Source organism: Bidens hawaiensis, unplaced genomic scaffold (assembly GCF_021521415.1).
Source record: "Bidens hawaiensis isolate Kalapana, Puna unplaced genomic scaffold, B.hawaiensis_p1.1 tig00015926_1, whole genome shotgun sequence".
Lineage (NCBI taxonomy): Eukaryota > Viridiplantae > Streptophyta > Magnoliopsida > Asterales > Asteraceae > Bidens > Bidens hawaiensis.
Window position 1 is genome coordinate 513,272 of NW_027492432.1, and position 13,468 is coordinate 526,739.

General features: G+C 36.1%; 1 protein-coding gene and 1 pseudogene across 2 annotated transcripts; one reads left to right on the forward strand and one right to left on the reverse strand.

The window, feature by feature from the left end:
• Positions 1–1,764: 1,764 nt before the first annotated feature.
• On the reverse strand, positions 1,765–5,335 carry LOC143550140 (putative serine/threonine-protein kinase PBL1). The gene is made up of 8 exons (XM_077040847.1): positions 4,717–5,335; positions 4,486–4,578; positions 4,033–4,131; positions 3,842–3,955; positions 3,406–3,624; positions 3,210–3,325; positions 2,884–3,144; positions 1,765–2,079 (listed from the first exon to the last, which is right to left on the reverse strand). The coding sequence occupies exons 1-8, from the start codon at positions 5,333–5,335 to the stop codon at positions 1,867–1,869; spliced, it is 1,734 nt and encodes a 577-aa protein (XP_076896962.1). The 3' UTR covers positions 1,765–1,866.
• Positions 5,336–9,060: 3,725 nt separating this feature from the next.
• Positions 9,061–13,287, forward strand: LOC143550142 (peptidyl-prolyl cis-trans isomerase CYP38, chloroplastic-like; annotated as a pseudogene). The gene is made up of 6 exons (XR_013138274.1): positions 9,061–9,310; positions 10,914–11,204; positions 12,175–12,374; positions 12,670–12,905; positions 12,988–13,129; positions 13,218–13,287. The product of XR_013138274.1 is annotated as a peptidyl-prolyl cis-trans isomerase CYP38, chloroplastic-like (transcript).
• Positions 13,288–13,468: the final 181 nt, after the last annotated feature.

Genomic DNA, 13,468 nt, shown 5'->3' on the forward strand with positions numbered 1-13,468 from the left:
ATAATATGAGTTTCAACAATAAACATGTCTCAATCGCTAAGTTAATTGGTTAGTGATATAAAGGCAACACCCTTCTAATGGGTTAACTAGCGCAATTTTAATTTCGTGTAATCTCATGTAACCCTGTTTTTTTTCATTGATTGTATTTTTGTTTCCTTTTTGTTCCGAGCTTTTAGCTTGGAGTGCTCCATTTTTGTTTTCAATATATTTCTTGTATCCTTAGTTTGGTATAAGTTGATAACGATATGTAAGATTTGCTTAATGTGTAACTAAATCACATCGAAAACAATGACCATTTGTTTGGTTACTTTTTTAAATCCTTTACTTTTACGAATTTTTTAAGAGGATGTTATTATATCTAAATGTAAAAGCAATGGTTTGATGATTCGATCTAGTATGGCAATTGATATCGATCTTCTTATCACGACAAATATTCTTCATGGTGCGTGGAGTGAGTAGATCTTTCCATCTCTAAACATCAAATTCTCTCGTGTCATCTGCATCATGTCAGCTCATCCAGTTTTATCCCTAACCATCATTTAAACGGCATAATGTGTCTCTTCCTTTTTTTAAAAACTCCAAATTAATTTTTATTTAATTTATAAAAAAATACTAAATTAAATTGAAAGATGAAAATGGTGGTTTAGGGAGTTCGGGTTGTAGAAGCCGTGAAAGATTAATTAAAACGAGATTGGAAACAATGATGTCGGGATGGTTTAGCCGCAGGTATCAATACCCGCACCACACTCCATTCATACTTAAGACATACTTTTAGACAAACAAGAGATGAAGAAGTCTTTTATGGAAAAATTTAGGAATATTAGTGAAAAACTATGGCCATAATTAGACAAACAAAACATATTGAAACCAACCACTCTCTATATAGTCTCTAGTGACTTACTTGACCCACAAACCCACTTACATAGAATAAAAAGACGTGACGAAATAGCCGATGACCCATACTTATCCACCTTCATGCATTGTTATACAAATTATTAAAAGATTAAACTTTTTGTTGCTTATTTATTAATTATTATATAAAAAGTTAGACTAAAGATAGAAAAAATTATTTTATTTAACTTGAGTATAGGTAATGGATCATGGGATTGTATATACAAAGTCTCTTAAACACTTAAAGATTCATAGTTCGAGTCTTGAAATTGGAAAGGAAATTTATCTATAAAAGAGTGGGAGTCATTGGATTTCTTGTAAGCAACGATTTAGCAGTATCATTTTCGGTTGACAATAAAAAAAAATTAAATCTAATAAACCGGACGGTTTGAACACCTTGAGGCTGAATGGTATGGGACTAGGTCACCCTGGCTCACCAGTGATGTGGCTCGGATGAGTTTATTGGAACACTGCCCCAAGCCCAGCCGCCCAGGTCACTGGTGATATGATCCGCGTGACCACCCTCATGCTCATCACTAACCAATCATTTTTTCCCTTTTTTTCTTTTTATTTGAATATATTTTTTGTATTTAAATAATATAAATAAATGAAATGATGAAGAATGAATAAAATGGGCTGAGTGCTGTGGTTGAATGATAGGTTGCGATGATGTGACAAATGATCCAGAATGATGAAGAATGACTCATAAGTCATAACGCATAAAGTTATAATACTCTATTGAGATGCTATTTTTTTTAAGTTAACCTTTTTATTAGAAAACTAAGTGGCTTAAATGAAATATATATATTTAGTGAAGATGCTTGTGTTGATGAGTATGTAGCTGAATAATATAAGAGCTATTATATTAGCCATTATTTCCAACAAACTGAAATGATTAATTTAGCTGAAATAGGTGTTACCAAAACTGATTGTTGGCCATTGTATGACACAAGTACTAGGAATTCACATTGTATGTTATGTAGTTCTTGAAGCCATGACTCTAACCGATATTTCGTGTGCTTTCTCCAATGTCTCAACCACTTGACCCATCGGCGGTCGCTCTTGCTTGAATCCCGTACATGAAATTGCTAACTTAAACATGATTTCAAATGCTTCTGTTGAGTATTCGCCTTCAAGTTTCGGATCAGCAAATCCCACTATGCTTCCGCCTCTCGTTAGTGACTTCGCCTATGTTATTATTTCTCTTTTGAGAATACTATTTGCTTCATTTATATAGGATATACTGGTTTTAAATAATCTCAACTATAACTTTTTGGTCGCTCTCAACTAACGAAATGACTGGTGAGTGGTGACAGTCCACCTTTTAACATGTTTGTTTCTAACGATCCAAACTAACGGAAGCGTAACTCTGTTAGTCTCCGTTCGCAAAAAAAATGCTTTCGACTGGAAAGTTTATTTTTTCGCTAGAAAACTCAACCTTTTAGACACAAACCTCTTTGAAACCTTAGATCGGACTTTAAGGAATCTTCTTTTAGTAAAAACCCAATTATTTAATATTGAGGTTGCCATAACCCTATGTGGTGGTTGCCGGAAAAACGTTTTCGACCTGAAAACCTTTTTTCAGGTTGAAACCGTCAGTGGTGTTCAGATAGTGGTGGTCATCGTGGTGTTCAGATAGTGGTGGTCATCGTGGTGTTCAGGTAGTGGTGGTCAGCTGTGGTGGTGTTTATGTGGTGGTTGTTGGTCAGCGACAGTGGTGTTCAGGTGGTGGTAGCGGTGGTGTTCAGATAGAGTTTTCTGATGGAAAAGGAGTTTTTCCGGCAAAAAAAGTTTTTCCGACGGCAGCTGGAGACCAACGAAGTTACACTTCCGTTAGTCGTGGTTGGTTGGAAACAAACATGATAAAAAGTGGGACTATCACCAGTAATTTCATTAGTTAGGACTGACAGCGACCAAACTGTGATAGTTGGGATGATTTAAAATCAATATACTTCTATACAAAAACAGAATTACTAACAAGTAGATACTTACCATTCTCACTAATGACATAGGTTTGCTTGCATTCATGTTAATAACTTTCTTTCCGGAGAGAATTTGTAAAAGCACGATTCCAAAACTATAAACATCACCCGCTGAGTTGACTTGACGGTCACTTTGGTACTCCGGGTCAACATAACCAAATGTTCCTCTAACCTCTGAGCTTGCATATGTTTCTCCAATGTCAATAACCTTGGACAATCCAAAGTCAGAAAGCTTAGCCTCAAAGTTTGGCCCTAGGAGTATGTTTGTTGGCTGCATTTTTATATAATGTTTAATAATGTATCATAAATCTTTAAATTATTAATGTTTAATCGAACCTTAATATCTCGATGAACGATGCAGCCTTCTGGATACGTGTGAAGAAACCAAAGTCCTCGAGCGGAGTCTATTGCAATCTCAACCCTTTGAATCCAAGACAAATTTTTATTCTTTCCTGAATATGAATCAGTTCATCAAAACTTTGTTACTATTCTATAGAGTAATCCCATATTAAAAACTGGTTTAGAATATTACCAAAAAGCCACTCCGAGAGATTTCCATTGACACATAGTTCATAAATGAGGAAGCATTCATCTCCATTGTCACAACATCCTAGCAGTGTAACAAGATTCGGATGTTTTACGAGTGCGAGATTCTTAACTTCCCTTAGAAAAGTTTCTACAAACTCCTCATTGATGATATGCTTGATTGCAACGCGTTTTTTATTCGAGAGTCTGCCTCTATACACCTTGCCTGTTATTATGCTTACAACACATTAGTGTTTGGCCATGTGTGGTCCTTGGCTTGGGCCAGGCAGGGCCTCGGCCCACCCAGCTTTTTTTTGCTTAGTAATGCAATTTTTTCGATTAGAAAAAATTATACGTATTAAGTACGGCACATCTAGATTATTTGTTCAAGATCCGCCAGTCATATCATTCACATTTATAAATACGTTACGCTAAATAGTTACCTGCTGTTCCTTCACCAATGTAGTTTGATTGGTCCAAGTTGTTAGTCGCATAATGGATCTCCTTAAGCGGAACTTTAAGATATTCAGACTTCTTTGGTAGATCGCGCTTCGTGGCTGTCAAACAAAACATATAAATTTACACATGTTTGTATTTGATATCTAGTGTGTTATAACTAAGGCAACATATGTACCATCTTTTGCTTTTGCACGCGATTTCTGACATCGTCTTACAATGATATATGCACAAACTACGACGAACGCTAAAATCCCGGATAGCAATCCAATAATCTCTGTTTGAGCAACAAAGTAATTAGCCTTTTAGCATGATTCATATTAGGACTATTCATACTAGTTGGGCCTTCTTTGGCGGTTTAAGATTCATCGGGCTTTGTTTTCTTAAAAAAGTTAGAAAAAACCAACGATTTAAAAAAAACAGTTCAAACCGGCAAACAGCTAAATACGGCCATTCTGGCCGATTCACCTGATAACCGCGGTTAGTGTTTCGATCTAGACTTTTCTCAAAACTGGTTGAACCGGATTGGGAACACCCGTTTCACAAACTAAAAATATGTTCACAAGTCCCCTTTGTAACATTTTTATTTTTCGCGGTTACAAATATACGAAATATAGAGAAGTGCATATACCATGGGTATCCTTCTTTTTTTCTTTTTCTTGTGCACTGGTTTCAGCATATACTCTCAAATCTACAAAGAATGATGAAGAGGCATAGTGAGTATCTACAAAACATAAATTATAACCGAAAAAACAACATATTTTAACAACTTTGCGGTTTTTCTTAGAACATATGTACAACCAACACAATGTGAATGTTATATGTTATATGTTATATGTTTATATTTTCTACATATTATTACCATTGTTAACATCTCCAAGACATCTATGAATGTTCCGCACCCAAATCAAATCATCGATCCTACTACTGGTCAACGTAGTCAACACTGCAAACCGGCATAAATCAGCATCTCTATCTCTATCTCCACCTTTCGTCCCTTTGATCTCCTTCCAACTCTTTACACATTTCCCACACGCCCGCTTCCAGTAACCACCACCACCACCATGGTCAAATAAACCACAACCCGTCGATAAACTTATAACGTCATCACCAAGCTTATTAACCACGTCTTGAACCATTAAACCCGAGCAGTCTTTAACACCATCGGTCATGGTTAGCTTATCGAATCCACAAGTGGATACATCGGTTATGTCATCCTTAAACTTGTTCAAGCAACTTGTTTGTTCGGTCACATTCAAGTAGATTTTCCCCGTCTGATTTGCACGCAAAGCTAGTGCGTCGAGGTAGATGTTAAACGGTTCTTTACAACATTCGTCTTGTAAAAAATCGTTCCATGTCCCTTCTTCGCACGTGGTTGTAATGTTTTTAAACTCGAGTGGACATTGAGACATTGAATTATTAAACCACAAGAACAAGAAAATGAAGGATGTGTGAATACTCTTTTGAGAATCCATTAACATTGTGACATATTTTTTTTTTTTTGATCAAAATGTGGAGTTTGTTTATAGGGAAAATAGTTGGAGTGAATAATGTTGTTTGATTTATAACTATTGGGCACAACGCCAAATCACCAAACTATATAATACATTAATGTTACAAATATTATTATTGTTGTCCAGACATTTTTGTAGTCATTGTAACGACATATATTGTTAGCGGCGGAATATGTTATGAAGGGATATCCAAAGTACTTTATATTATAATTAGGGGTGCGCAAGAAACCGAAAAAACCGATTTGAAATCGGAAAAACTGAAAAATTCAAACCGAAAAAACCGACGGTTTGGTTTTATGTTTTTATAAAAACCGAACTAACGGTTCGGTTTTGGTTTTTCATTTAATTAAAACCGAAAAACCGAACCGAACCGAATTCCTATATTTTTGTTTTTTTATATTTTATATTAAGTAATTTATAATAATTTAATAAATTTGTAACACAAATATTTTTGATCAAATGTATAATAGTCTATAATTTTACAATTAACAAAATTATTTATACCTAAATTTATTTATTTTTGACAATTTTTTGTCTACCTAAAATTTCCAGGCTCAAATGGCAAAAACCGAAAAAACCGAAACCGAACCGCAACAAAAAAGAAAACCGATAAATTGAAAGCGAAACCGAGCGGTTTCAAAAACTCCAAAAACCGAAGTTTTGGTTTTCGGTTTGGTTTTAGCCAAAAACTGCACTGAACTGCACCACGCACACCCCTAATTGTAAGTGTCAATGGATGTACTTTGAGTTGTGATAGTTGTACTAATAGGCAGTTCATGTCAACTAGTTAAAAGATTCAAAACATAAGATTTCATGATCAATGATTCCATTTTGAGATATCCAATGAAGCATGTCTGTCTAGCATATAATTTATTAAATTATTATATATCATTTACATAGCATTCGACTAACGAGACAAAGCGGGTGGGTTCACTGAGTTCAGGTCACAACGGCTTCTCATCGACTAAAATGAGTTTGGGTCGAGCTGGATCATTTTAGAAATAAAATGTGTCAAAATGGATTCATTCAATTCGCTACATTTGTTTCTATGCCGGCTAGTGGCAAGTGTATGGGCGCATGTCAACGTTGATGGTGTTGGTGGTGGTGTCAATGACAACCGATAGGAGATGGCATGAAACATAGGCGATGAGTGGTGTCGATTCATTTGAACTTGTTCTATGTGTGGACCGGACTTTGCTTTTCTTGGATGTCAAAAAAATTTGGTCTTTGTATGTCTAGCAAGAGGAATTTATTGTCCGGTTAAGTAAGTGAATCAACAAGTATGATATTAGATAATAATATATGGTCTGATTACCTAAAACATACATACCCATAAAACAATTTCTTTACGCATTTTTATCTTTTGTCATTGGTAGTAAAGTTATCTACTAATTCACTAACTTTTAGTTCTTTTGTTTCTACATTCCTTATTATATGTAAAATTATATAAAAACTAAAAGTGAACCAACGGGTGATTACCTAACACACACCTAACAAATATTAAGCCAGGCTTTGATTACAATTTTATAATCGATGTGAGTCTCAAAGTACCTATTGCGTCGTCATCTCTTGACTCACTAGATATAATTCAAACCCACTAAGATATGAGATACAATCTAATCTTAAGAACTCATTTGGTCCGATTTTATACAACCGAACAATGATATAAACTGCAAATTAAATAATTCGCTATGTTATAAAAGTATATAAGTTGAAGAAACACTAAGCGACCCCGAGGCAGACTACGGATAATCTGGGGGTTAAGTAGATGTTTCCCACGAGGGTTAGGTCCGGCAAAGATGGTTGTTCTTCTGATGACCTGCAAAACAGACACCGTGAGCTCGTCACTGAGAAGGGGGGGTACCTCCTTGTGACCACCCTCCGGCGTGAGAATCAGACTAGATTACTCTTGAATATAAGTGTATATTAAGAGAAATGACTAGAGCAGATTCAGATAATATATGAAGATATAAGATGTGATGATAAGATATAAGATGATGATACCGTTCCAAGGTGTTGGAGTATTTATAGCCGAAGGTAGGTGTCCAAGAAGGTACAGCCGGCTGTATAATATTCCTTTTCTACCAACTGTGGGCTACGCACGTGCCGTGCTGGTGGTTGGTGGGTAGGCAGCGGCTGATAGTGACATGGCCGGCTGTGTACTATTCCTTTTCCACCAACTGCAGGCTATGTACGTGCCACGACAAGGGTTGGTGAGTAGGCAGCGGCTGATAGTGACATTAAGTACTAGAGCGTGCTGCTCGTCGTACTGTTGTCAGTGAGCTGTCGCAGCTTTGGTCAAATCTTTTGTCCATACCTTGGCAGGTATAGTACAAAAGGTCCTCTAGTAGCGTACGGACTGGCTCATTTGGGCGGGAGAATTCCCGGCTTTGGGCGGGAGTATTCCCGGCTTGCTCATTCCCTCTTCAGGTGACATTACTGAATTATTTGAGAGTTAGTGCCTTGTGCGTGTAGCCTTGCTGTTAGTGCGGGTAGCCTTCCCTGATGGCTAGTATCCGTAGCTGCGGGAACAGGCGGAGTACGTCACCATTGGGAGGCTTTTCCTGCGGGAACAGCTTGCGTATTGCGCGTAAAGACGTCATCTCTCTGAGCATGGTTGGTCCTGCGGATCCAGTTGGTCTTTGCGCAGACGTCCCTCTTTAAGGTGAGTCTTGCGAGTTCAACTGCGCAGACGTCCCTCTTCGAGGTGAGTCTTGCGGGTCCAACTGCGCAGACGTCCCTGTTTAAGGTGAATCTTGCGGGTCCAACTGGGCTCTGCTGGGACCTAACTCTTCATAAGTCAACCACTAATATTAAAGAAAAGAGTGGCTACGACACCTAATAAAATCGAAACCAAACACAACCATGCGTCTACATTTAATTTAATGGTAAATTTTATTAAGAAATGAAATTATTACATTTATTAGATGTTCAAAATATTTATTACGTTTATTGGTGGGAAATTAGTACGTTTCGACCAACAAAAAAAATTAAGTGACATAATTAATTGTATTATCAATTGATTGATTAATATTACAATATGTCCTTATTATATAGAATATATACTCATTTCGTCATATTAAAAGTGTTCATATTTCTTTTGTTATTTATCTTATTATAAACGTTAACTTTCAAAATTTATAGTCAGTTCTTAAGTTTACCCTTAAATACACACAACCAACATTAATAAACAATACTAAATTTTCAAAAACCTTATTGTCATTTTGTAAGTAAAAATGTAATCATTCAATATTCATTGAACTTTGTTATTTAATATTAATGTTTAATCTATGTACATTGATTGGCAAATTGGTGATCACAATCAATGTCGGTGATCCAGCCTGCCACCAATTAGGGTTGTTCACAAGTCGACCCTGAGCTTAACCAGGATGGTTTCAAGCTCGAGCTTGAAATTAAACGAGACCACCAAAAATGAGTCAGCTCAGCTCAGATTGTTCCAAATCAATATTTTACATAGTTTTATTCGATCTTTAATCGAGCGAACCACAAGCCATTCCAAAGTCGACAGTCACAGAACGTAAAACCCCTTGTTCACATATAACATTTTATCACAAACAAGACTCGAACCGACTTGTCTACTCATCAAATCCAAATAAAGATACAAAACATAATCTTGTTATCTTATCCATCCAATCCACATCCAGAAACCAGTCCATTCATCTTCTCCATGTCTCTTCCAATCAAAACCTTATCTTTCCATCTCTAAACACAAAACCCACCTCCCAATCTCTCAATCTTGCCATTTCCCACCAAAAAATGGCAGCCATGTTATCTTTATCTTGTTCTTCACTCAGCTACACAACCTCCAAATCACAACTATTCAATAACAACACTAATCAACCCACTAATAATAATAATTACATTCAAAGATTCAGACCCATTTGTGCTTCGCGAAACCCTGATCGATTCACCCACAAACAGGTTAGTTTCATTTGTGTAAGTAATGTTATAGCTAATTAGCTTAATTATTGATGATGACGTCAGCATTGGTATTGTTTAATTGCGAAATTGGTATGTGTGTTATTCGGTTCGGTTATTAGCCAATCGGTTTTCGGTTAATTGCTTCGGTTATTACACTTGGTTCATTAATGTATAATCTTGATTCTTAATTGTGTAAGTAATGTTAGCTGATTAGCTTAATTATTGATGATGACGTCAGCATTGGTGTTATTGAAATGAAAAATTGATTTGTGGGTTTAGTTAGTTGTGAGTTGGGTTGTGCACGGTTCGGTTCGGTTATTAGCCTCAGCCACATTAACCAATCGGTTTTCGGTTAATTGGTTTGGTTAGTTTTTTTTTTGGTTCGGTTCGGTTATTTTCGGTGAATAATTAAAATCAAATTTTGGGTAAATTTTTTTTACTTGAAATACATGAGATTTATGCATAAATACATGAAATGGAGTTATAAAACAATAAATACATCGAATGGAGGTATAAAAGCTAGAAATATATGAAAAAATGAATGGTTCGGTTCACTTAATCGAGGGTACAACTGTACAAAAACTAACCGATCGGTTTTCGGTTATTACACTTGTTTTATTAATGTATATTCTTGATTCTTGATTACATAAGTAATGTTAGCTAATTAGCTGAATTTTGATGATGGTGTCAGCATTAATGCTGTTTAAATGCAAAATTGATTTGTTTATTTTGTTAGTTATGATTGTAGGGGTGTGCATGATTCGGTTCGGTTATTACTTATTAGCCTCAAACACATTAACCAATCGGTTTTTGGATAATTGGTTCGGTTAGTGTTTTTTTTTTTGGTTTTTGGTTTAGTTCGGTTAATAGCCAAGATCAAATTTTTACTTAGAAATACGTTAGATGGATGCATAAATACATGAAATGGAGGTATAGAAGCTGGAAATATAGGAAAATATGAATGGTTGGGTTAATTTTGGTTAATCGAGGGGCACACAGAATAACAGATAACCGATATTTGGTTAATTTCGGTTTGTTTGGTCAGCACTAATGCTGTTTAAATGCAAAATTGATACGTGTATTCTGTTAACCAGATTAGCAATCGGTTAATCGGTTCTGTTAGTTTTTCGGTTTTTGGTTCGGCTCGGTTAATAGCCAAGATCAAATTTTTACTTAGATATACATTAGATGAATTCATAAATACATGAAATGCAGGTATAGATACATGAACCGGATACATATATATATATGTGTATATATATATATACATGAAAAGGAAGTATTAATACATGAAATGGTGGTATTAAAGCTAGAATTATAGGAAAATATGAATGGTTTGGTTTGGTTTGGTTCGGTTAGTGTCGATTAATCGAGGGTACAAAAAATAACCGATAACTGATTTTCGGTTAATTTGGTTATAGTTAGTTTCGGTTCAGTTAATTTTACTTAAACGAGTGTACATAAATAAACCAATAGCTGATTTTTGGTTAATTCGATTATCGATTAGTTTTACTTCGGTTTTGTCGGTTTTTGGTTTGGTTCAGTTAACGGTTCGGTTATTGCTCACTTTCCTTTAAGCTGAATATTGATAATTTTTGTGCAGAAAGATAGGTTTACTGGGATTAAAGAATGCGTGTTGTCTGTAGCTTTGGCGGTCGGATTGATAACTGGTGTGCAGACAGCGGGCTTTCCTAGTATTGCCAATGCAGTCACTCCAGCAATATCCGATCTAGCGGTGTTGATATCGGGCCCCCCGATTAAGGATCCGGAAGCCTTATTGAGGTACGCTTTGCCGATCGATAATAAGGCTATCAGGGAGGTGCAGAAGCCTTTAGAAGATATTACCGAGAGTCTCAAGGTGTCCGGAGTAAAGGCACTTGATTCAGTTGAAAGGGTAAGAATCACATTCCGGGATACCACATCAAAACAGTCACATAAAAGATTAACTGACGTAATCGAACCGTAACTAGAATAACTGACGTAACCGAACAGAAATAACCGAACTCAGTTAAAAACCGATTTTTGGTTCAGTTTTGGTTTTGCTAACAACCAAAAACCGGAAAAACCAATTTTATGTAATTTTATAGGAAATTAATAAGTGGTGTCTGTCCAAAATTTTCGGTCTAGATGTGTAATAATCAGTTAATTAACTTAGTTATTAATTAACAAAAAACATTTAGTCTCAACTTCATCATTTTGGACTATTTTATAAAATTTCAAGCCCAAATGGTAAAACCGAACCAAACATATTGTAAAATCCGAAAACAAAAAAAAAAAAAACCGTGAAAGCCAAAAGAAAATGGTTTTAAAAAACCCAAAAACTGAATTTTCGGTTTGAGTTGGTTTTTGACTCAGACCGACCGATGCACGCCCCTAGCTAAAATAATCGAACTGTAACTAGAAAAACCGACGTAAACGAACAGAAATAACCCCAATTAAAAACCGACAATTTGGTTTTACGTTTTTTTAAAAACCGATTTTTGGTTCAGTTTTGGTTTTGCTAACAACCAAAAACCGAAAAAACTAATTTTTAAGAAATTAATTAGTGGTGTCTGTCCAAATATTTTGGTCTAAATGTGTAATAATCATTTGTTATTAATTAACAAAAGTTTAGGCCCAAATTCATCATTTTGGACTATTTTTTTCAGCCCAAAATTTTCAAGCTCAAACGGTAAAACCGAAAAGACTTAAACCGTACCAAACATATTGTAAAATCTGTAAAATTAAAAAAACCGAGAAAACCAAAACAAAAAGGTTTTCACTTTTCAAAAACCCAAAACTGAATTTTCGGTTTAAGCTTAAAACCGACTCAAACCGACTAGTGCAAGCAAGCTTATAATATTTTGTGTTATTGTGAATTGTAGAATTTGAAGCAAGCTTCTAGAGCTCTTAAGCAAGGGAAGAGCATGATCATAGCAGGGTTAGCCGAGTCAAAGAAAGACCACGCAATCGAATTGCTTGGAAAACTAGAAGTCGGTATGGAAGAGCTTCAGAAAATTGCAGAGGATAGAAAACGAGACGCCGTTGCGCCTAAACAAAAGGAGCTTCTGCAATATGTTGGAGGGTACGTATTCGTTCACTATGTTTTGTTGTTTCTAAATAGTTAACGTGTTAAAATATAATTATAGAAGCTACAGTACTAAAACGTTTAGACGTTCGTAAGCATCATATCATTTTTAGCTTAAACTTTTAAAATTTGTACTCGTTTGACCCGTTGGAGATGAGGTGGACCGTGGACCCCACATAGGCCGATTTTGAGGTAACTAGGAAAGACCCGTGTCACAAAAATAGTAATTTCTCATTTATACCCTTGTGATTGACTGCAGCTGAGATCTTCGTGGGGCATTGCGTTTCTGCAGTGTTGAAGAGGACATGGTCGATGGCTTTCCGTACGAGGTTCCAGAAGAATATCAAAACATGCCTCTTTTGAAAGGGCGAGCGACGGTGGATATGAAGGTCAAAGTCAAAGACAACCCGAACCTTGAGGAATGCGTGTTCCGTATCGTGCTTGATGGTTACAATGCTCCCGTGACCGCTGGAAACTTTGTAGATTTGGTGGAAAGACATTTCTATGATGGCATGGAAATCCAAAGAGGTAAAAGAATATTTCAATTTTAAACATTTTATATTTTCTTTTACCAACAACTAAATCATTTTTTTTTTTTTGCATTCTTTAGCCGACGGGTTTGTTGTGCAAACGGAGACCCTGAGGGTCCTGCCGAGGGTTTTATCGACCCCAGTACGGAGAAAACGCGTACTATACCTTTGGAGATAATGGTAGAAGGTGAAAAGGCGCCCGTATATGGAGCAACCTTAGAAGTAAGTTAATATTCAGGTTGACTAGTCAACGATTTTTTATTTTTTTTTTCATTTTGAAATAACTAATATGTTACGTATGTATATGCAGGACATCGGTCTCTATAAGGCTCAAACTAAGCTACCCTTCAATGCATTTGGAACCATGGCTATGGCTAGAGGTGCACAAATCGGTTTTTTTGAAAAAACCGGTTCGGTTTTTAACCGGACCGGTTTTTTTTATCCAGAAAAAAACCGGTTCGGTTAATAACCGGACCGGTTATTAACCGGTTATTATTGCTGAAAACTCAAACCGGCCAAACCGGTTTGGACCGGTTTAGAAACCGGTTAGAACCGGTTATT

Bases quoted from the DNA above. Each gene is read 5' to 3' on its own strand.
- LOC143550140 (XM_077040847.1), bottom strand. From the start codon at position 5,335: ATGTTAATGGATTCTCAAAAGAGTATTCACACATCCTTCATTTTCTTG. The intron at 4,579-4,716 runs GTAATAATATGT...TATGTTTTGTAG, and splicing joins TCTTGGAGATGTTAACAATG to ATACTCACTATGCCTCTTCA. The intron at 3,326-3,405 runs GTAATATTCTAA...ATTCATATTCAG, and splicing joins TCTCTCGGAGTGGCTTTTTG to GAAAGAATAAAAATTTGTCT.